This window comes from Mustela nivalis (assembly GCF_964662115.1).
Source record: "Mustela nivalis genome assembly, chromosome: 20".
Taxonomy (NCBI): domain Eukaryota; kingdom Metazoa; phylum Chordata; class Mammalia; order Carnivora; family Mustelidae; genus Mustela; species Mustela nivalis.
This window is the reverse complement of record NC_139039.1, coordinates 11,699,260-11,724,972: the sequence shown is the minus strand read 5'-3', so window position 1 is coordinate 11,724,972 and position 25,713 is coordinate 11,699,260. Positions and strand designations below refer to the sequence as shown.

The following is a 25,713-nucleotide window of genomic DNA, read 5'->3' as shown; positions in this document are numbered from 1 at the left end:
GTGAGCCACATACATGTCCCTTTACTAATCTTTGTGTCACATTGGGGCACAACTGAGCTATGCTGAGACCCCTCTAACATGACATCACAGAAGGGGACACTCCTTTTCCCCAGTGTATTTATAGATCACCTTTCAACTCTGATACCTTACAGCTCTAAGGGACAAACCGTGGTGTCCAGAGGCAGATGTCATAACACCATTTCTCTAAATCATGCTTCCTTCCCCGAGAGAGGACTCCTGGGGTAACACAAGCAGACTAGGAACGGAGGAGACCCAATTGGCATTCCAGTTTTCCTACCAATTTCCCAAGCTATTAACCACTTGGAGGTTGGATTATACATTAGTATTAACTCCTATTATCAAGGAGAAAACTAAGGTTCCTTTTGTTTCTTTTTCTCTAAAGTATTCATATTTCTCACTAGTGTGACTGGTTCCAAATAGTTAGCATGTATGCAACAGACTGATCAGTAGTATCACTGCAACAGCTGACAATGCTCTTCCCAGATTGCCTTTTGGTTCCTACAGCTATGGCAAATAGCCTCTGTTTGTTAAATATTATACGATATTAATGGTTAATAATGTACTCTTTGGGACCAGGCAGCCCTGGATTATAAATAAACTTTTAAACTTATTAGATATATGGTCTTAGGCAAGTTAAGTAACCTCTCTATGACTCAGTTTCATTAATTGTAAAATGTTTATAAAAAATAGTTCCATACTTAGAATTGCTATAGGGTTGAATGATTAACACTTGTAAAGCAATTAAAATGGTAGTCAATAGAGATATTGCAATAAATATGAACTCTTAATACTATTATAGTTTTATATAAGGAGAAAACATGAACATAGGATCCTCAACATTATGCTAGTCTAGAAAATTTTGATACCATGTAGGTTCTGAACAGACCTTTATGTGGTCCTGCTTTCCAAGGTCACATAACTAACTGCAGTTCCTTAATTATAATATGAACTCGATGAATCTCAATGCAAATATTTGTCACTTTTACAATCTGTTAGTATGATTATAAGACTTTAGGACTTGGAGGAAAAGAATGAGAATCGCTCTAGAAAAAGAAATGGCTATGACCTGCATATTTTTTTTTAAGTCATGTTGAATATTTCTTTTAATCCCCTCAAGACCCTTTGAACATGAAGGCATTTCATCCCGGGCTGTGAAACACTGAGAAAGATACAGCAAGCACTATGGAAATTTTCATATTTTTATCAATTCTAAAACATTAAACATTAAATTAATTATAAATTAAAAGTGGATTAATTCATTATGAAGCTCAAATTGAGGAAAGGAGTACATTTTTCAATTAAGCTATTTATTTTGAGATTGTTGTATGTTCAAAGGAAGTTGTAAGAGGCCAAACAAGGAGATGTTACATACTCTTTAAGAAGTTTCCACAGTGGTAAACGACATCACAAAACTGTAATAAAATGACACAACCAGGATATGAATATTGATACAGTTAAGGTTCAGAACATTCCCACCATCACAGAGATCCTTCCTGTTGCCCTTTATTTATTTATTTTTTTAAAGATTTTATTTATTTTTAGAGAGCGAGAGCAGGGGGTGGGGAGAGGGAAGAGGAGAGGGCGAGAAGTAGACTCTCCGCTGGCCATGGAGCCCAACAGGGGGCTCAGTCCCAGGATTTTGAGAATGTGACCTGACATAAACTCAAGAATGCAATGCTTAACTGACTGAGCCACCCGGCACCCCTCCTGCTGCCTTTTATTATTATTTTTTAATATTATAAAATGATTTTATTTATTTGTCAGAGAGAGAGAGAGAGAGAGAATTCACAGCCATGGGGTTGGGGGGCAGAGGGAGAAGCAGGCTCCCTGCTGAGCAGGGAACCCCATGCAGGACTCTATCCCAGGACCCTGGGATCATGACCTGAGCCGAAGGCAGATGCTTAACCCACTGAGCCGCCCATGTGTCCCTCCTATTGCCTTTTAGAGGCACATCCACTTTCCTCCCATCCCACCACCTTTCTAACTCTTAGGAACCACTAATCTGTTCTCCATTTCTTAAAATTATGTGCATTGGGGAATGTTATATAATGGCTTCCTACAGAATGTAAATTTCAGGGATTTTTTTTTTTTTTCAGTATAATTGTCTGGCGTTTCATTCAGATGTGTGTACCAATAGCTTGTTCTTTTTATTACTGAGTGGGTATTCTGTGGCATTCATGTAATACAGTCTCGTTAACCATTCACCCTTTAAAGGGTATCTGGGTTGTTTCATGTTGGGGACATTACAAATAAGGCTGTTATGAATGTTCATAGACAGATTTTTGTGTGAACATTAGCTTTTATCTGGGAAAAATGCCCAGGGGTGCCATTGCTGTATCAAATTATAGTTGCATATTTAGTTGTTTAAGGAAAATCCAAACTGTTTTGTAGACGGGCTGTACCATATTACATTCCCATTAGCAATGTAGCAGAGAGTGGGATCTACTTTCTCCAAATTCTCACTAGAATTTGGTGTTGTCACCATTTTTTAGTTTAGCTATTTTGGTAGTTTAGCTATTTTGGTAATTTAGCTATTTGGTAATAGAAATTAAAACCATACCTTGTTATGGTTTTAATTTCTATTTACCTCATGGATTGTAATAACAAACATCTTATCATGTGTGTCTTAGCCATGAATTTCTGTATATTCTCTTTAGTGAAGTATGTGTTCATATCTTTCCCACAGAGTCCAGTTGGATTGTTTGTTATTTTACTGTTGAGTTTTGACAGTTCTTTATATATTCTAGATGCTGGTCTTCATTGAAAAATGTATTTGCCATATATTTCCTTCCAGAGTGTACCTTGACTTTTTACTCTTCTAATAAAGTCTTTTACTAAGCACAAGGTTTTTGAATTTTATGAAATCCAACATCATTTTTTTTCATTTGTGAATTACATTTTGTGTCCACTCTAAGAGCTCTTTGCCTTGCCACTGATCCAAATATTTTCTATGGTTTTTTCCATGAAAGTTTTATAGTATAACATTTTGCATTTGAATCTGTGATCCATTTTGAGTTTAATCCTTGAATAAGATATGAGACTTTAGTTGAGGTTAATATTTTTATCTATAGATGTCCCAACTCTAATACCATTTTTTGAAAAGGCTACTTTTTCTCATTGAATTTCTTTGCATCATTGTTGAAAATCAATGGGATGTATTTGTGAGGGTCTCTATCTGTGCTCTGTTCTATTCTGTTCTAATCTATGTGTCTGTGTTTTCACCAATAACACATAGTCCTGATTACTATTTATATATAAGAAGTCTTGAAATTCAATTGACTGACTTTGATTCTTCTTTTCCAAAGCTATTCTAGTTCTTTTGCTTTTTCACATAAATTTTAAAATAATTTTTCTATATTTACAAAATAATATTTCTGAGATTTTTTAAAAAGATTTTTTAAATTTATGTGGCAGACAGAGATCATAAGTAGGCAGAGAGGCAAGCAGAGAGAGAGGGGGAAGCAGGCTCCCCTGCAGAGAGCCTAATGCGGCCTTGATCCCAGGACCCTGGGATCATGACCTGAGCTGAAGGCAGAGGCTTAACCCACTGAGCCACCCAGGTGCCCCTATTTCTGAGATTTTGATGGGAATTTTATAAGACTTACATATCAATTGGGCAAAGTTGACATCTTTATTATGTTGAGTCTTCTAGTGCATGAATGCATTATATATTGAGATATTCTTTAATTTTTCTCATCAGCATTTCATACTTTTAGAAAGTGGTAAGCATATATTACTAGATTGATAGTTGTGTATTTTTTTAAAGATTTTATTCATTTTATTTGACAGACAGAGATTACAAGTAGGCAGAGAGGCAGGCAGAGAGAGAGAAAGAGAGAGAGGAGGAAGCAGGCTCCCCGCTGAGCAGAGAGCCCAATGCGGGGTGATAGTTGTGTATTTTTTGACTGATTATAATGATGTCATATTTTTTATTTCATTGTAAAAGTACACATGTTAGTATAAAAATACATTTGAGTTTTGCAAGTTTGTCTTGGGTCCTACAATAGCTTAATGGTGTCCTATACTAACTTACTAAAATGAATTAAGAAGTTTTCCCTCCTATTTTTTGAAAGAGAGTGTTTAGAATTGGTACAGTTCTTCTTTAAACATTTGTCAGAATTCTCATAGAAACCACCTGGGCCTGGAGATTATATTTTGGGAAATTTTTGAAATTATGAATTCTATTTCCTTACTAGTTATAGTGCTATTTGGATTATCAATTTCATGTTGAGAGGGCTGTGATAGATTTTGAGGAATTGATCTACCTCATCCTAGCTGTTAAATTCATATGGATGAAGTTATTCTTTATTATCTTTAAGATGTCTTTAATGCATATAAGTGATGTCCCCTGATGTCTACAATGTCTGCAGTAATATCTTCTGTATCATTCCTGATATTGGTAATTTGTATCTTTATTTTCCAGTCTTGCTAGCAGTTTGCTGATTTTATTGATCTTTTAAAAAAATCAGGTCTTCACTTCATTGATTTTCACCATTGTTTTCCTGTTCAATTTCATTGAATTCCGCTGTTATCTATATTATTTCCTTCCTTCTGCTCACTTTAGCTTAGTTGGCTTTTATTCTTCTAAGTTCTTTAGGTAAGAACTTAGATTTTTTTTTTTTTTTACTTGAGCCATCCTCTTTTCTAATGTTTATACATTAATTGCTACAAATTTCCCTGTTGTACTTTTTTAACTGTGTTCTATAAATTTTGATACATTTTATTTTCATTTTCATTCAGCTCAATGTATTTTTTATTCCCCTTGAGGCATTCTCTCTGACATATAGATTATTTAGAAGTGTGCTGTTTAGTTTCCAAATGATTGGAGAGTTTCCAGTTACATTTTAGTTCTTGATAGATGGTTTGTTGCCATTGTTTTCAAGGAAAAATGTCTATATGATTTAAATTCTTTAAAAATTATGTGATGTGTTTTGTGCCTAGAATGTGGTCTATTTTGGCATTTGCTCTGGGAGTATTTGAAAGAATGTGTATTTTTCTGTTGTTAAGAGAATGTTCCATAAATGTGGGTTAAATTCTGTCAGTTGATAGTACCATTGAGTTTTTCCAGATCCTTGCTGACTTTCAGCCTAGTTGTTCTATAATTTCTTGAAAAGGGGGTGTTGATTGTATCTTTGAATAGCTTTTTTAAAAAATTATTTATTTCTTTTCAGCATAACAGTATTCATTGTTTTTGCACCACACCCAGTGCTCCATGCAATCCGTGTCCTCTATAATACCCACCACCTGGTTCCCCCAACCTCCCACCCCCCCCCCCGCCACTTCAAACCCCTCAGATTGTTTTTCAGAGTCCATAGTCTCTCATGGTTCACCTCCCCTTCCAATTTCCCTCAACTCCCTTCTCCTCTCCACCTTCCCTTGTCCTCCATGTTATTTTTTATGCTCCACAAATAAGTGAAACCATATGATAATTGACTCTCTCTGCTTGACTTATTTCACTCAGCATAATCTCTTCCAGTCCCATCCATGTTGCTACAAAAGTTGGGTATTCATCCTTTCTGATGGAGGCATAATACTCCATAGTGTATATGGACCACATCTTCCTTATCCATTCGTCCGTTGAAGGGCATCTTGGTTCTTTCCACAGTTTGGCAACCGTGGCCATTGCTGCTATAAACATTGGGGTACAGATGGCCCTTCTGTTCACTACATCTGTATCTTTGGGATAAATACCCAGTAGTGCAATGGCAGTGTCATAGGGAAGCTCTATTTTTAAATTCTTGAGAAATCTCCACACTGTTCTCCAAAGTGGCTGCACCAACTTGCATTCCCACCAACAGTTTAAGAGGGTTCCCCTTTCTCCACATCCTCTCCAACACATGTTGTTTCCTGTCTTGCTAATTTTGGCCATCTTTGAATAGCTTTTTTAATGCTTTCTGTAAGTATGACATTATATATACATAACATCAGAGTTTACTGGTGTCACCATTTTACCAGTTTAATTGAAGCATAGAAAGATTTACCATCCCTCATTTGTAATATCCTTGTGTTAAATATTTTCTCTACATACATTTAGAACCACAGAAAACATACTAATTTTTGCTTCAATTTTCAAACATAATTTAGAAAATTCCAGAAGAGAAATATTTTTGCTTACCATGTTTTTCTTTCCTTCTTGATGTTGCAAAATTTCTTTGTTTTTCTTTCTTTCTGTTTTTTTAGCTGTTCTTTTGAAACATCTGCTGCTGACAAATTCTCTTAGTTTCCCTTCATTTGAAAATGTCTTGATTTTCCTTTCATTTCTTGTGGGTTTTTTTGTTTTGTTTTAATTTGCTTGGCATGCTTTTATTTTTGTTTTTACTTTCTTCTTCTTCTTCTTTTTTCTTTTTTATTTTAGGTATTTAACATACAGTGCAGTTTGGTTTCTGGAGTAGAATTCAGTGACTCATCACTTCCATACAACGCCCAGTGTTCATCACAGGTGTCTTCCTTAATACCCATCACCCATCTAGCCCTTCCTCCTCCATCAACTCACAGTTTGTTCTCTATCATTAAGAATCTCTTACAGTTTTTTCCCTCTCTCCTTTTTTTCTTTTCCCCCTTCCCATATGTTCCTCTGTTTTCTTTCTTAAATTCTACATCTGAGTGAGATCATATGGTATTGGTCTTTCCCTGACTGACTTATTTTCCTTCATATAATATACTCTAGCTCCATTCATGTTGTAGCAAATGGAAAGATTTTATTCTTTTGATGGCTGAGTAATATTCCATTGTATATATATCCACACACACACACCATATCTTCTTTATCCTTTCATCAGTCCATGGATATTTGGGCTCTCTCCATAGTTTGGCTATTGCTGATGATGGTACTATAAATATTGGGGTGCATATGTCCTTTGAAATCTGAATTTCTTTTTTGATCTGTTGGGTAAATACCTAGTAGTGCAATTGCTGGATCCTAGTTCTATTTTTTATCTACCTTAACTAGTACTGTTTTTTAACTTTTTGAGGAACCTCCATAGTGTTCTCTGCAGTCACTGGACCAGTTTGCATTCCAACAAACAGTTCAAGAGGATTTCCCTTTCTATGCACCCTCGCCAACTCCTGTTGTTTCTTGTGTTGTTAATTTTAGCCATTTTGACAGGTGTGAGAGGATAGCTCGTCATTGTTTTGATTTGTATTTCCCTGATGATGAGTGATGTGGAGCATCTTTTCATGTGTCTGTTAGCCATCTGGATGTCTTTTTAAGAAAAGTGTCTATTCACATCTTCTGTCAATTTCTTAACTGGGTTATTTGGTTTTTTGGGTGTTGACTTTGATAAATTCTTTGTAGATTTTGGATACTACACCTTTATGAGATATTTTGTTTACAAATGTCTTCTCCCACTCTGTACACTGCATTTCAGTTTTGTTGACTGTTTCCTTTGCTGTTCAGAAGCTTTTTATCTTGACGAAGTCCTAATAGTTCATTTTTGCTTTTGGTTCCCTTGCCTATGGTGACATGTCTCGTAAGTTGCTATGGCTGAGGTCAAAGAGGTTTCTGCCTGTGTTCTTCTTTAGAATTTTGATGGTTTCCTATCTCACATTTAGGTTTTTCAATCATTTTGAGTTTATTTTTGTGTATTGTGTAAGAAAATGGTCCGGTTTCATTCTTCTGCATGTTGCTGTCCAGTTTTCCCAATACAATTTTTTGGAGAAACTATCTTTTTGCCATTGGATATCCTTTTGTACTTTGTTGCAGATTAGTTGACCGTATTGTGGGTCATTTTCTGAATTCTGTATACCATTTCATTGATCTATGTATTTGTTTTTGTGCCAGTACCATACTGTCTGGATGATTACAGTTTTGTAATATAACTTGAAATCTGGAATCATGATGCTTCCAGTTTTGTTTTTTTCTTTTTTAGAATTGCTTTGGCTATTCTGGGAATTTTGTGTTTCCATACAAATTTTAGGATTGTTTGTTCTAGTTCTGTGAAAATGCTGATAGTATTTTGATGGAGATTGCATTAAATGTGTAGATTGCTTTGGACAGTATTTCCTTTCATTTCTGAAGGATATTTTCACTGGATATAGGATTCAGTGTTGACAGTTCTTTTCTTTTAGTACTTAAAAAAATGTTGTGATACTTCCTTTTGCCTCCATGGCTTTACTTAAGAAATTCACTATCATTTGTTTTTTTCCTCCTATATTTCTTTTGAGATTTTAAGCTTATTTTTAGTCCTTAGAGATTGGACTCTGATGTGTCAATGTGTCATAGTATGGATTTCTTTATGCTCCTCCTGTATGTGCGGTTTGCTCACCTTCACTATTCTGTAGCCATATTTGGAATGTTATATTTTTTGCTATATTTGGAATGCTATTAGCCATTTTCTTTAAGGCTTTTTGTTGTTGTTGTTTTAAACTGTACTCTCGGGTGCCTGGGTGGCTCAGTGGGTTAAGCCGCTGCCTTCAGCTCAGGTCATGATCTCAGGGTCCTGGGATCGAGCCCAGCATCAGGCTCTCTGCTCGGCAGGGAGCCTGCTTCCATCTCTCTCTCTCTCTGTCTGCCTCTCTGCCTACTTGTGATCTCTCTCTGTCAAGTAAATAAATAAAATCTTTTAAAAAAAATAAATAAACTGTACTCTCTTTTTCTTCTCTCCTTGGACTTAGATGAGATGAATGATAATCTTTGTCATATTCTCACAGGTCCCTGAGGCTCTGTTGTTTTCATTTTTACTGTTTTTAATACTCATTGTTGTTCAGATGGTGGTTTCTATTGTTCCATCTGTTAGTTCAGTGATTCCTGCCACTGCCTTCTCGACTCTGCCATGGATCCCATCCATGGAATTTTTAATTTCAGTTATTATATTCTTCAGTTCTAAAATTTCCATTTGGTTTTACCTCATTATCTTCCATGTCTTGGCTGAGATTTTTCATTTTTTCTGTTTCAAGGGTGTTTGCAATTGCTCACTGAAGCATTTTTATGGTGGCTGATTTGAAATATTTTTCAAATAATTCTAATGCCTCTGTCATGTCAGAATTGGCTTCTATTCTGGGTTGAATTGTTTTCTTACCCTTCCTCAAAATTCATAGGTGGAAGTCCTAATCCCCAGTACCTCAGATTATGATTCCATTTGGAGAAAGGAAATGTAAAGAGGTGGTTAACGTAAAATGAGATTACATAGATGGGTTACAATCCAATATGACTGCGTTCTAACCAGAAGAAGAGAGGACATGGACAAACACAGTGGGGGATCATGTGAAAACACCGGAAGAAGATGCCACCTACAAACCAAAGAGAGAGGTCTCAGGATGAAGCCAAGCCTACTGACATCTTTATGCCGGACTTTCAGCCTCTGGACTGTGAAGAAATAATTCTCTGTGAAACCACCTGATCTGTGGTATTTATTATGGCAGTCCTAGCAAACTAATACAGCTTTATGATTCTTTTTACATTGAATTTGAGATCCCCTCAGTTCTTCATATGATGAGGTATTTTTAATTGAAATATAGAGAATTTTTGGGAGGAATTATTATTATGTTACAAGACTCTGGATCTAACTTTAAGGTTCTATTTTAGTTGGCTCCCACTGGCACTGCTCTAGTGGGGGACCGGGAGGATGCATCTTCACTGCCAGCTGGAAGTAGAAGTCAATTTTTCCCAGTTGGCCTCTATTGACACTGAGGGAATATTTCATTACTGTAGTTGGGGTGGGAGTGCTGGCTCCCCATTAGTCCTCCACTAATATTTGTTTGAGGGTAGGAGTACCTCATTATTGCTCCCTACATAGTCTCCACTAAGATCATGGGGAGATGGTGGTAGGGAGGTCCTACCTCTTTTGATAACACCTGACAAAAAGTTGAAGATCATCTTATTACTGTTCTGTGAGGGTGGATGTCAAAGCTCCTCATGTAGTTTCCACTGATATTACAGTGAGGGGAGGGCTTCTTACCATCTAGTGGGGAATAAATTTCAATCTTTGTTTTGCTTTTCTGATACCATTTGGGGGAGTATTTGGGGTGCCTCATTACAGTTTAGGAAGGGTGGAAGTTTAAACTCTCCACGTGGCATTTCCTTGTATGGGTGAGGGTAGGGTTACAGCTTCATTTCCTAAGGTATTTGGCTACAGTAGAACAGTTATTATATCAAGATTTCTTTTCTTGCTTGGCTGCTCATTTCTTGGTCCTTTGATTAGAGAGATTAGCCCTTGTTTTGTCTTTTTTGGTCTGTGCCTATTGACATTTCCAGTTGCTGACTTCTTCAGCTGGGAAATATGAGGCAAAAAGAAGGTCCAGAATTTCACCACTGTATGATTCTTCAGTCAGGTCCTGAATCCTCTCGTTGGTATCCTTTCTTTTCTTTCTTGGGCCTTCTCTATTTGTTTTACATATGAACAGGATTTTAGTTGTACTTACTTGAAGCAATAAGGGAAAGTACTTCTGTTTCATCTTCCTGGAAGTGGAAGTCGGGTAAGTTTTTAAGGGTCTAAGTGCTTTAATTGTTGATGCAAGTAACTAGGAAATGTCAAACTCAATTTTGGCACCATGACTTGGCTAGTAAAATTTTCGTTACCTTCTCCACGTAACAAACAAGCAAACAGAAAATCTGATTTGTATGTGTTGGAGTAAAAGGAAATGTTGCCTCTTGCTTTTTTTTTTTTTAAGGTAAGTTGATTGTTTTATTACATTAAGAATTATTTCATATGTAATTGCCATAAGGGTAATCAAATCTTTGATTCACTGAACTCTAACTAGCCCTCAGTTCTCTGAGACCACAAATTGGTCATCAAAGTAAACACAAAGGGTCTTTAGTCTGTAAGTATCTGTTAAAAACTATAGATTGGCTTAGAATCATAACATATAGTTGAACTTTTTTTTTTTAAAGATTTTATTTATTTGACGGAGATCACAAGTAGGAAGAGAGGCAGGCAGAGAGAGAGGAAGAAACAGGCTCCCTGCTGAGGAGTGAGCCTGATGTGGGGCTCGATCCTAGGACCCTGGAATCATGACCTGAGCCGAAGGCAGAGGCTTTGACTCACTGAGCCACCCAGGTGCCCGATAGCTGAACTTCTGTAGGCTACTTTAAAGGAGACAGAGCATGATCTGTTAATACAAACAGAATTAGGCACTAGAGGACCTGAGAAACAAAAGCTAATGGTGATAGAGCAGAAACAGAACTAATTTGATAATGTGAGGATCCAGACTTGATTCCCAGCTTGACCTCTAATCAACTATGGAATCTTACTCAACATGGTTAAACTTTCTAAACTACAGCCATTTGGGTGTTAGAGACTTGAGTGTGCTTAATAAACTAATATTATTTACTATTATTACTGTTATCATTATAATGCAGCTCAATACATGTCCTAATCTATATAATAATTATTATTTTGGAGATTTGTGTTTGCTTAGTTTGAAATGCTACAAGTCACAGATTAGCAGATTAAAAAAGAACATTTAAGGTTATCTAGGTAAGTATCTATAGATCATTGGTTCTCAACTTTGGCTGCACATTAGAATTACCTGAGGAGCTTTTTAAAAGCTTCAGTGCTCTGGCCCATCTCCCAGAGATTTTGATTTAACTGATCTGGGGTGAGGCCTGATCATTAGTACTTTTGAAAAGCTCCCCAGGTGACTATAATGTGTACAGGGTTGAGACTCACCAATCTAGGTAAACATCTCCAGTCCTGACTCAAGATGTTGCTTAGCCTGAGTAATTCCAAATTCCCATTGGTCTAGTAATTTCCAAAACCAGTTTGGAAAAGAGGGTTAGTCTGTCTTCTAACTCCTGCACCCCTCTCCCTATCCATCAAGATGAGGCCTTAACATGGACATTTTGAAAATGTCTCCTAGTGATTCTCATACTGCGTTCTTTTGCACTCCCCACCCCACTTTTATTGTTCTGATCTCCTTCTGCCCTTCCAGTTGGAAGCTGACCTGGTGTAACTATAACTTCAAAGCTTAAGTGCCCTCCGACACATAAATGCCACAATTTCTGTTTGAACACCTTTATATGACAGGAAACTCATTAGCTCCCGAGACATCTGATTTTATCTTTGGAGAATTCTCAATAAGGTAAGATGTAAAGATGATAAGGAGACAGATTTCAGCTCAATATAAAGAAGACTGGGTACATTAATACAAAAGTAAATGGTGACTTAAATTACAATGTTTCTTGAAAATAACCGATGTTATTTAGTTAGTAAGTATTTCTTTTAATACTTACTATATTTCATTTGGTGTCTTTTACTCCAAGACAATTCTGTGGACATGTTCTGATCATCTTTGCTTTTTACATAAAAAGATTATTTTCCTCTCTTTTGCATAAGAGAAAGCAGAGGCACATGGAAGATTAGTAAATTGACAGAGCCAATACATAAATGGTCAAGTGGGATTTGAACTATTGCAAATCACTCTGAAAGCTACATTCAGACATAAGATTTCCATCTATGGCCAGATTCTTTTGTTTTTGTTTGTTTGTTTCTCTTTTTAATATGAAGAGGTGTTTTCTCAATATGTCCAAAATATATTTTCATGACCAGTACATGTCTATGAAGAAAGATCTTATAGAGGTGAAGGGATACTGTTGCAACCAACATCGAAGAACAGACTAGAAACAGGATCTAGGAATCCCTCTGGGAGTAGTTTTAAGGAAGATAACATTGGTGAGGGCAAGGTGGACTAACAGAGTTGGCTCTTCCCCTGCCTGCTGTTTCTGGCAAAGTGTGAACTCAGGTCACTTCTTGCATTTAAAGGCAAAACCTGTCATTCCCAAAAGGAGCTCTCTGTACTGGCTGGTTCACTAATTCACTGCTGACTGGGCTTGTCTGGTGAGGGAACACATTAAATATTTAAACCTTGTCCTTCCTCAGATGCAGAGCAGCAAAGATGATTTTCCACGGAATTTAGCATTAAACTCAGGCAATTTGTACAGCTGTGCATATAAATGGCTTTTCACATAGTCTCTAGAGGCCAGGGTCAATGTTCCTCGTACATTTTAATACTGTAGATGACATAGCGACATCCTTCCAATTTATGTTCCCTCATAATTGAAAGGGGCTTAATAAAAGTGAGGAAGAGGCAGTATGTACACAGCAACATCGATTTCTGCTGACAGTTGAGCGGAAGCTAATTGTAATTTTAATGTAATTTGTTCCATGGGTGATGTTGAGCCCTGGAACATAACTAAATCCATTTTAAAAGAAATGTGTGTGTGTGTGTGTGTGTGTGTGTGTGTGTGTTATAGTATTAGAATGACCTAATTATACAGCTGTCATGAAGATACCAAATATAACTTCTTCAGATGAATACTTGAATTATTTTCCACACAGATATGTTTGTTTAAATTAATGGAGACCTGGCCTTTATTATGAGCACAGGATTTTACCCAATCAGATTTTGGGATGACACACATGTTACATTATTTGAAACAAATGGACACATTATTTATCAAAGTATGAGTGTAACACAGTCCTGATTGCTAAAGTCAAGCTTATCTGCATGAACTGTAGTTAATATTTATTCTGGGTGAAGCAGTTTTTTATTAAGTTATTTTTTCATTTAGTAGAGCAAGAACATGCTAATAGTTTTGTTGGTAATTCAAACATTTCCTGCTGTGGGTAAAAACAAATGTAAAACTGAAGAATGATAGTGTTCTCTGGCTCTGAAATTTGCTAATTGCAGAGCTATTCAATTATAGGTAATATCCTTTTATTGCTAATAAGATTACCGTGTGTCAACACAACTGCAATTCTGAAATGGAATTTGCCCAATTTGCCTTGTATGGAATTTGAAACTGTTTTGTGTAAAAGACTTTAGAAAATTAGCACTGAAATATGAATGACAAGGAGAAGAAATCAGCAAAATGCCTAATCTAAAATCTTTTCCCATCCAGATGCTTTTCTTTTAGGACAGTTTCAAAATGGATTTTGCCACCAGAAAAACAACAACAACAACAACAAAACAGACATATGATTGGATCTATTGTCATCCAGGTTAAAAATTTCTTTTGTTTATAGTCTGCTTTTATAAAATTAGGCATTATCCAAACCCCCTTCACCAACTAGTGTCTAGTATCATGTTAGGTAAAGAACAAGCAAAGAATGAATGTAAGATTATAGTTTAGATTAGGCAATCAAGAAAGTGTCAGAATTAACTATTTGGGAAAAAGGGGGAGATAAAATATATATTCTTGGAGGTACTAATCAAGGTTCTCTAGAGGAACAGAACCAGTAGGATATAGATAGATAGATGATCAACGGCTATATAGATAGATAGATACATATGATTTATTGTAAAGAATTGCCTCATTTTATTATTATAGCTAAGAAGTCCCATGACCTGCCATCTGTAAGCTGGAGACCCAAGAAACCCCACAGTATAAACTTCAGCCTGAGTCCAAGGAACTCAGAACTGCTAGTGCTGATGATATAAGCCCAGTCAAGGGCGGAAGATTGAAGTCTCAGCTCAGCAGAAAGTGAATTCATCCTTCCTCTGCATTTTTGTTTTAGTCACATCCTCAGTGGATTGTATGATGCCCACCTAAATTGGGGAAGGCAATCCACTTTAATTAGTCTACTGATTCAAGTATGAATCTCATTCAGAAACACTCTCAAGACATATCCAGCACCCCAAGTCAAGTTGGCACAAAAAATGAACCATCACATGGGCCTTACCTTGGACAAATGAAATCAGACTCAAAACGTTGACCACAGGGGCGCCTGGGTGGCTCAGTGGATTAAGCCGCTGCCTTCGGCTCAGGTCATGATCTCAGGGTCCTGGGATCGGGTCCCGCATCGAGCTCTCTGCTCGGCGGGGAGCTTGCTTCCCGCTCTCTCTCTCTGGCTGCCTCTCTGTCTACTTGTGATTTCTCTCTGTCAAATAAATCTTAAAAAAAAAAAAAAAAAAAACGTTGACCACAAGACTGTGCATGCTATGTTTAATCTCTGCTGTGCTCCTTATACACGTGGTATAGTTTGAGAACTACTGGCCCAAAGGGTGCATTCAGATACATGATTAATGGCTTTTGTTCATATCTGATGTCCCTCAATTTTGGCCTTTGGCTACAAAGACCATAGAATGATGTTCTATCTTTTTCTAAGGAGAAGACTGCATTTATCTCCTTACTGCCAAGAACAGTTGGAACAGAGGTTTCCATAATGTTGAAGATCTTTAAATGTTACTTATGTTACTAATCAAATTTACTAATGAGGCCAGCAAATACAGGTGTCTAGGCTCCTCTGGACATAGTAGGACCCATTACGAGCATAAAGGATAGATTGCTTGGAAAGTCTGATCCTTACTTCTAAAGTGTTATTTCTAAAAACATTTTTATAGACAATGTATCTCAGAATAATTTTGGATTCCTGACACATTCAGTCAAAAGCAACAGAGAATGGATCCAGAAATCTGTGTCTTAACACTCTATATCACAACCCCTATCCTTGCGCTCCTCCTCTATACCACGCCAAGTTGAGTCACTAGTGATTGATAAGCTTGGGAAAGAACTTCTTTGTCCTTTCCCTGGATTTTGGACTAACTATGGTGAGCAACCTTCTCTGTTTGACTGGGACTTTAACACTGAACATGTCCTGGGAAACTTCCAAGTTCTGAGCAGATTGGAGTAGTTCATCCCCCTAACTAAGACCTAATTTCAAATCTTGTTCTATCATGTATTAGCTATAGGCCTTTAAAGATGGCAGTAAACTGTTTTAAGATACAATTTCCTCATCTCTAAAAGGACTGTACTATCCCATTTCACAGAGATATTCTGCTGATTAAATGAAATTAGATGTGATTACATATATGAAACACCTACCGAACAGACGTTCTGTAAATGTTATTTCCTCTCTCTACCATTGGCAAAATGGTATTCTCAGGCCCAAGGGGAGGATCGTGTTATACACAACAAGAAGGTGGGTGTCATCCCATTTGTTTCACCTGCCAAAAAAAAAAGAGAGTTACTTCTTTGTCAGTAAATAACAGGTTGTCATAAGCTGTTTTCAGGCAGATTTGCTTTTGATTTTTTTATTCAGTTTGCAAATATGTAAATTGAGAGTCATGATTCACTTCATTTCCATGTAAAATTAATTAACTATAAAATTCCAGATATAAACAAAAAAAAACGAAAAAAATAAGTTGTTAGTTTAGAATTTATATAAGAGAGAGTCCTATAAACCAAAGCAGATACCACTTCTACAATTAGAGAAGATATGTGGACAAAGCCCTAAGGCCAGCTTGTATTTGTACTATTGGCATTAATAAGCTATATAAAGCTAGGTAGATTTCAATTTTTCTAGACCTTAGATTCCACACATATAAAAGGATGAGATTGAAATAGGACATTAAATTGATCTCTAAAGTTTCTTCAAGCTTTATGATTCTATTCTTAATAAATTATTGTTTTGCTTCTACTTGAATTCTCTTAGTAAAAGGGAGATGGCTACTTTAAGACAGTTGATGCTATAGTAGGGAGATTAATTTTAGATTGCTCTCTTTGATTTTGAATCAAAATTTCCTTTCTATAGCTTATTCCTACTAGTCTTAAGTCTGTCATTAGAAAAGATCAGAATAACTTTTTTTAATTCATGAGCTAGTTCTTTAAGCTATTTGGAATGAATAATCACATTAAGCAAATTTTATTTATTCTTTTGCTAGAAGTGGTCATGACATGGCCTTGTTTAACCATGGTAGGTTTTATTGAAGACCTGAGGATTTCTCAGACCAGGTGAGACTGTCCTAAGCAATTTGTGACTGAACAGCTAAAATCAAGCATGACCATTAGGATAAGTATGCACTGGCATCGAGTTTGGATAATCAAATGGAAAGGCTGACCTTTTCTTAGTTAGACTAAGAGGGTCAGAATGAAAGATAAGAATGGGTTAAGGAAAGGTAATATGGACATTATCTAAGTGATAGAGACTCCTTTCTAGAACAGGTAGATTTGGCTAGGGAGAAGTCTCTGCAGAGACTGAGAAATAGATGTTTAATCAGTAGTAATGTCCCAAGTTGGAGTTGAGAATACAGAAGCCTTAAATCTAGATTAGAGACAATATTTATGTCTTCAGTCATTAATTCACCAGATGTTTATCAAGTACTCACCCTGTGCAGGCACTGTTTCAGTACTGGGATATATGAATGAGTCAAGATAAGCCTAGCTTTTATTTAATATAGCATAGTATACCAAAACTACTACCTGTCAAGCATCTGTTAGCACATTAATGATCTTATTAATTTTTCCTATGGTTAAATTGAGGGAGAGGTTATAATATATAGCATATTAACTCATACAGATTTCTGGATCCATTCTCAGTAATTCTGGTTAAATAGTTTTGGCATGAGACCCAAGAACATACACTTAATAAACATGCTCATTTATTCTGAAACACAAGGCCCCACAAATTATAAGTCTAGAAAGATCATTTTAGAAGAAAAGATCACATTTCCCAAGCAATCTGTCCTTTATACTCTTAGAGAGTCCTGTAATGTCTAGAGAAGCCTGGATCTCCTCATCTGCTAAAGTAGTACTTTCTGTTTATTATTACATGGCTTGTTCGATGCCCTGACAATCTGTTATTCAATATGGTCACAATCACTTTGTGGTTTTAAACACATCTTATAAATCCAGGGAAAGACTTCCACTTGCCAAAATTATTCTGTAAGGATGAAACCCAGAATTATCCATGGTGCCTTTGATACTGTCTACTACTAGTGGGTATATTCACTTTTTCGGACAGTGAATTTTTATTGATGCAGTCAAAGAATACATCTTTTTTTTTTTTTTTCCTCTTTAGTGAAGTCATGTTTTCAGCTTTTATTGATCTGGTAGTCAGTTATAGCCTCCATATCTTTCACATATTTCTTAAATGGAATTGTATCATCCAGTCACCTCTGCAAATGGGGGAAGTCAGCTCCTTTACTCAAGGGAACAGCCAAGCCAAATTCTCAGTTTTTAGTTATCCCATATTTTGCTGAGTTGACTATCCCTCCCCTCACCTCCACAGGGGCCATAAACACTGCTACAAAGTCTTCAATCGTGTATCTGATTTCCAGAATTAATCTGTTGTACCTACCTACATCCTTGGATGTTAACAGAAATTCAAGTTTCAGTGCCATACATCGAAATACAAATGATTATCTCCTTGCAGTTGTTTACATTCACTGAGCCAATCCTAAATTCCCTCCCCCAATCTGCTCTAATCCTTCAGTATCATTGGAATCACTCTCACAAACATATCCCAATCTGTTCTCACCTCCTCCTTTGAATGGACCCTTTATGCTCTTGCATCATTGAAACATGACCACACTGAAGATACTACTTCTCTGGAACTTCTTGAACGGACATGGTTTTTATTTCTTCACGCCACATAACTCAAGGGTCTTCCCTATTCCCTTTTATTACTTGAAAAACATTTCTTCTCCTTCCTCCTTAAAAACACTGTTTTTGTTTTGTTTTGTTTTTTGTTTTTTGTCTTTGTCAAATTCAACTCACCAGATTTTATTACCTTTCACTTCCATGCTACCAAGTACTGAGACATTGTTTGCTCTTGTAATTCATAGAGAATCTAGCTCTTGTCTCTCTCTACATAGCTATGATATTTTGAGATTTTTCTCATGCAGATAGATAATACATCTAACCCCTAACATTCCTAGAACCTTCATCTACTTGCTCCTTTGAATCCCTCTTGGCCGCATGGTCATGTGATCATTACCTATACCTACACTACTCCCAAAATGTTAGTTTTAAATATTTCAGTAATCTCTGATTATCAACTTCTCTTCTTCTAGTTTGTTCTAATATTTTTATTCCAGCAATTCCCCAAACTCATGAAAACTTGCAGTTGTTTGCTGTTGTTTATTCTAGCACTTTTGCTCTATTAGTCATCACTCTAGGTCCTCACTTTCCCTAGAAACCTAGGTTCTTTATTTTAGCCCTATATTCTCTTTGAAACCTTCCAAGTTTCTCTATCATCTCTCACCACCCAACATCATACTCACTGGAATATCCCAACCCTGATCAGCTCAACCATCCTTTTATTTTGTACGTACGAATGAGAAGCTCAACAATCAGAGAAAATTCACTAATAGGAATTACTTTAAATTTATGTCCATGATATCAAAAGGAATCTCAAAACTCAGATAATCCTGCTAAATTTTCCTATTAAACATTTGAAACAAATAATTAATAGAAAAGAGAGTGCAGTTATGTACAAAGCTAAGAAGTAGAGCTAATAGGGAAAGTAATAGATAAAAGGAGCATCATACACAAAGGCAGTTCAATCAGCCAGAACGATGACCACAGTCAACAGAGTGAAGCTGACCCATAGTGAGAAGGCTGCATTTAGGTGCTTGCACAGCAGATGCACAAATACTGGTAAGAAATGCTAGCGTGGGGCACCTGGGTGGCTCAGTGTGTAAAGCCTCTGCCTTCAGTTCAGGTCATGAACTCGGGGTCCTAGGATTGAGCTCCGAATCGGGCTCTCTGCTCAGCAGGGGGCCTGCTTCCCCCCCTCCTCTGCCTGCCTCTCTGTCTACTTATGATCTCTGTCTGTCAAATAAATAAATAAATAATCTAAAAAAATTTTAAAAAAAGAAAGAAAGAAATGTTAGCTTGATTATTTCTTGGCCAGAAAGTTTTGAGTGTTTATTATTTGTCAGGTGCGTTTATAGGCTCTGAAAAAATAGCACCTAATAGTTACAGGAACTTAGGTTTAATTGGGGAGTGTAGGGATGAAAAATCCTAAAACAAAATCCAAATAAGCCAATTTCAACAACTGATAAAAATGAGAAAATAGGGTAATGTGGTAATATGTGACTAAGAGGGCCCCTGTAGCTAGAGTCATCAGGGAAGTCCTTTAACGAAGAGGTAGGATTTGCACTGAGTCCTGAATAAGAGGCAGGAAGCTATGCAAAATATGGAAAGAAGCAGATGGTGCAAGCAAAAGAAACAGCAAGTGCAAAGGCTTGAAGATGGAGAAGACCTGGGTATGTTCAAGAGACAGAAAGTATGCCAGTGTGGATGTTGTATCATAAACAAGTGAGAGAATGACTAGAGATGAATTTGGAGACATACGTTTTCCTATTAAATTTACCTTCCTACTTTCCGAAGTGACAGTTTCATGCCTTTTCAAATCTTTGATACCTACTCCCTGAATGTTCTCTAAGCTGATAAACTTGTACACAATAAATGGAATTTTATGATAATTCACCTTGACCAAAAATCCTACCACCCTACTGTGTTATTTCCTTTATTATAGTATTCCTTATTGTGGTTTCCCTTATTATAGAAAAAATCATGCGAAGACCAAGTTAATTTGTGCCAGAAATTCCAACCACTATTATCATCTTCAAGATTTAATTTCTGTAATTAAACTTTTTCCTCTGAATCATCAAGCTTCCACTCTTTACTGGTTCCTTCAAAATATCCTTTAAAATATTGTCCCTTACCTCATATAGCCTTGCAGTTTAGGCTACTATTGTTCTGCTTCTATTCACAGAAGAAAAAAAAAATCATGAGTTCTTTATATTTGTATTCTCTGGGTACTCACCTCACATTTTGTTTCTCACCCATACTCATTTCAATTGGACTTTGGACTTTGTCATTCTTTGTGAACAGTTCTGAACAAGGTCACCATTAATCTACATCTTCCCATGACTAGTGGTTATTTTCCCATCATATTACTATTGCTCTTTACAGTATTTAACATGATCTATGATTCCATCCATCCTGAAACATGTTTTTCTTTTGCTTCCAGGACACCATGATCTCTTGACTTTCCTCCTACCTCACTAACTGCACTTTTCAATCTTTTTTCTTAGCTCCACGTTATCGATGAACTATCCAGTTGGTACAGTTGCCTTAGGATTCTGGCATCAGCTCTCAGCTTCTGATCCTTTTGATCTCTACTCTATCACTAGGTGACGGCAACTGATCCCATCGTCTCAAATACTATTTCTGTTCTTCTGAACTCTCAGTATTCCCATTCAAACATCTCTCAAGTGCTCAAATCTAAGATAGTCAACTAATAATCACTACCAGACTATTTGATAGGCATCTCAGATTGAACTTGGCCAGAGCAGAACTATCAGTTGTAGTCCTTCACCTCAGTCCATACTATCCCATCAGCTCAAGGAAGGGTACTACAACTGCCACCTAGGTGCTCAGGCTAGAAGTCTAGGAGTTGATTGATTCTAGACCCAGTCTGTTAATTAAGGTAGCTCTCTGCCAAAACATAACCAAACTTCTACCAGTTCTCACTGTCTCTACTACTATATATAGTCCCAGAAACCATCACCTAATGGAATTCAAACAAAAGCCTGCTTAGATATCTCCCTGTTTCCTCTCTCATCTCCCCATAGGCCTTTCTCCACAAAGCAGCCACAGCGATATTCTCAAAAGTAAATCAATGCATGTCCCTAGAATAAAATCCTACAATGGTTTTTCATTATACCTAGGATAAACTATTAATGTAACCTCTAAGGCCCTACGTTTCACTATGTTGATTGTGGTCATTGTTCTGGCCCATTCAACTGTCTCTGTATATGAGTCTCCCTTCATCTATTACCTTCCCTATTAGCTCTACTTCTTAGCTTCATACATAAATGCACTCTCTTTTCTATTTATTTGTTTCCAGTTGGTTTTTAGAAGGATGTATGCGTTTTGAAAAGTAGAGCTGTAAGGTGACAACTACATGAGAAGGGGCTAAGTGATAATATTTTGAATTAAAAAAAAAAAAAACAAAACCCTAAATGTGAACCATATTTTTGTTTTTGCAAAAAGTAATAGGCTTTTAATGTGTGAGTCAGTTTCCTCATAAATCAGTTGGAGATTGCAATATTTAGTTTGAAAGGTTGTTTTGAGGTTTAGTAAAATATAATTTATATAAAGCACTCAGTACAAAGTTTGGTATGGTGAAGTTTACACAAAAGAGAGAATGAGTTATTTCCCAATTTGCATGGGCTTGGAAAAAGAGGAATCCTGCTTAGGCAAGAGACAAAGGCATTATATCCTCAAACATATTACTTTACACTTTTAAGTTTTGTAATTTCATGTGAATTACTAAATTAACTTTTAACATCTTAATTTCCCTTCTTTTAATATAAGAGACTTGATCAGATGGTCTACATTCTTCTATCTGTAAAATGTCTGGTCAGATTAAAATAATTCACATGCAAGACCCAAAGAGGTGAAATGCTTTGCCTTGGGCCACAGGGAGTCCAGTTTTCTAGTTCTAGCTCCATTAAATAGTCACATATTTTTACATCCTATATTTGAGCCTTGGATTACTGGCTTTCTGTCTATCTAAAGACATTGACCATTGTTGCTGGATGGATGGGTATTTGGGAAAGAGGAGACTGGGCAGGAAAGAATAATATTGAGTCTGGATCCTTCAAAAAGAAGGCAGGGTAGTGACAGCAGGAGATTGCAAAGGAATGCTTCAGAGAACCAGAAGGATTGAGAAATCTGTGTAAGCAATGGAGATACTCGTATGTAGCAGAGAGACTCAGTGAATTAAGGGTTATTTCTTACTTTGCAGGATATTCTATTTCTTACTTACTTATTTCTATCCGGAACCTTTGTCTTGAATAACAACCATGTGGCCAGCAGAGTAGGGAAGCAACCAAGAATCTGGAGTACTATTAGTAAAAAAAAAAAATATATATATATATATATATATATATATATATATATATATATGTGTGTGTGTGTGTGTGTGTGTGTGTGTGTGTGTATACACATACATATATATGTCAGATTATATGGAGTTAAGAGCCCTGCCCCCTTTTTTTAAGCTGTGTGAACTTCACCAAGCATTTAATATCTCTACGTGTGCGTTTTCTCATTTGTAATAATTCAGATGTTTTCCACCTCCTAACTCTCACTTCAGGTAGTTGTTCAGGTAAATCTTAAATAAAATGAAGCAATCAACATTTCCCAATCTTTTCTGATAATAGGAATGATGTAGGGTTTCTCTCAAATATACAGATAATAAAGATTTACCCTGAGAAATTCTGTTTTAGAACATTCTGTTTGGTGACCAGAATTCATGTTTTTTAACAAATAACCAGGACTTATTTGTAATTCAGGCAGATTTGGCAGACACTGATGTAATGGTGCTGTGTAACAGTAATATTAGTCAATATTGTTAGACCCAAGGAGTACTGGTTTAAACTAGCCAGTCTGGGGATAGAGGCTGTGAGATATTTTCTCCTTCCTTTTGGTTTTCATTTGTGTGAGGAGATAGTAGTGTCTTGTTGTCCAAATGCCTGTATTGCGAGGTAAAGGTGGAGATATTTGTTTTGTTTTTGTCTATCTATATACCCATTTATCGACCTACTGATCTACCCATCTATTTCTTTACTGTGTTTTGGGAGCTGATGCAAAATTGGTCTTGAATCATAATCCTCCTAATAATATACTGGTCTATTATCATATTTAAATATAATAAACATCAATATGCTAAATAAAGAGAAAGAAACAAGAAGGTATGGGGGAGAGAGAGAAGAGACAAGGAGCAAGTATATGATAGTATATTATGATGATATAATGGCAACTTCATTAACATCATAATTATTTAAAGATAGGGTTTTCTCATGTAGCTGTGATTACAAACATAAAACTGCAAAGATACCAAACAATATTGGCATATAAGGCGTATATTTAAACCTTCAGGACTATTAATTTATTGGCTTGTGTTTAGTTGAAACTGGATTGATAAAATTGAGATGATATTCTCCTTATAAGTCAGCAACAAGTGAACAGACAAATTGCTTTGAATCTCTAAAGTTGCAAGAACCATCCATTCTCTAATTTCAGTTGACTCCAGTAACGAAGTAATGCATATATAATTCATTACCAGCGAGAGACCTGGTAGAATTTACCAAAATGCACTGAAGGGAATCTTTAACTGCTTTCTTCTTGCACTGGACTTGCCTTTGAGTAAGTACCTGAAGGGGACTAAGACTAATTTCCAAGGGCATTTTCCAATTTATGATACATGTATGGTCCTCAGGTCTGCTTCCTTTTGGTTGCATTTCTTTTTTCTTTTTTTAAAGATTTTATTTATTATTTATTTGACAGAGAGAAATCACAAGTAGACAGAGAGGCAGGCAGAGAGAGAGAGAGAGAGGGAAGCAGGCTCCCTGCTGAGCAGAGAGCCCAATGCGGGGCTTGACCCCAGGACCCTGAGATCACGATCTGAGCCGAAGGCAGCGGCTCAACCCACTGAGACACCCAGGCGCCCCTTGGTTGCATTTCTGAATGTAGTACTAAGTCTTCTGTGTATGAAAGGGTTTAGCTCTTACAGCAATCATCTGTGAATGAATTGTTACCATGAAATATTAATAGCCACCTTGATATATTAGATCTTGTACTTTGTACATCTTGCATATAAAAAATACCTATATAAGTGGCTAATGGATTGTTTCATTCAATCATAATTCTATGAAGCCCAACTTTTCATTTCAAGGAATTTAAGGTCTGTTCGGGATAATAAAACACAGACATCATATGAAATAGGTATTTGTAAGTAATAAGTATTATACAAAATGTTCAAATAAAGCAACATGAGATTTTGAGGCTGGTGAGACAATTTTTCAGTTATGTGTGTGTATGTAGGCATATACATTTACACATATGTGTGAAAATGTGCAAAAAAATCAAATTCCCTTACAACCTCCCCTTCTTGAAAGCATTATTGGCTTTCTCTATTTCTTTGAGTACCCAATTTTGAGAATCTAGTTCCTGTTGTGAAGAGTGCAGCATTAGTAAACAAATGATAAAAATACTGGTGAAATAAGTCTTTTTGTCCTCTCAGAACTATTAATGTTTTTAAACAGTATCACAGAAAAAGGAAACCTTAAGAATTCTTTAATAGACGTAGGATTTCAAACTCCATTGCATTAGAGTAGAGAATGTTTTGAAATGGGTGGGTAAACAGCTTTTCTGACTTCTTGAAAAACATGACATAGGACATTGACAACCGTTTCTTAGTGGATATAAACATGGTCCTTTGAAAGAGACCAATGAGGACATAAGAGGGACATTGAAACCTACAGGCTATGTTTATGGAATTGCTGGTGGAACTTCCTTGGTGTCCTTCTCTACTGGAATTGACTTTGGCCACTCCTTTTCTAACCCTCAGTTCTTTCTTCTCCTCTGCTAGGTCAGTAGACTCTTGGACAACTCTATACAGCACAGAACTCTTGTTTTCATTTTTTGGCACAGTTTCTATACATTTTCTCTATCCATTGGTGACTGGGTAATGATTTCCCTTTGGCGTGACTCTAGGATAACTCAAAAGTTAGTGTTCACTCTTAGATATTTATATCTTTTTTTAAAAGACTTTATTTATTTATTTGACAGAGAGAGATCACAAGTAGGCAGAGAGGCAGGCAGAGAGAGAAGAAGAAGCAGGCTCCCCGCTGAGCAGAGAGCCCGATGTGGGGCTTGATCCCAGAACCCTGGGATCACAACCTGAGCTGAAAGCAGAGGTTTAACCCACTGAGCCACCCAGGTGCCTCGTAGATATTTATATCTTGGCAAAGTCCAGTCTTTGGTGCATATCCTCTTCTTCGCCTAGTTTCAGAGTAATTTTGTAAGATATTTATAATCTTCAGTTATTAGGCATTTGGTTTTTATGTATCCTGAAATCTATCTTTCTTACTAAATAATTTTTAAGAGGTTTTAATGTCTTAGAAGTAGAGAATACTAGTTATGGCCCAAGTGTATAAAGTGGCTAGAACTAGCAG

General features: G+C 36.5%; 1 protein-coding gene across 1 annotated transcript in view; it reads left to right on the top strand.

Annotated features, from left to right (window-relative positions):
- Positions 1–10,238: 10,238 nt before the first annotated feature.
- LOC309855305 (uncharacterized protein) overlaps positions 10,239–25,713 on the top strand; it is a gene marked incomplete at its 5' end in the record, with an annotated part of 601,888 nt that continues 586,413 nt past the window's right edge. Inside the window, 2 exons of the mRNA XM_082715476.1 lie at positions 10,239–10,309; positions 10,387–10,434. Of these exons, the coding sequence (XP_082571602.1) occupies positions 10,239–10,309; positions 10,387–10,434 (119 nt within the window). The remainder of the gene's footprint in view (positions 10,310–10,386; positions 10,435–25,713) is intronic.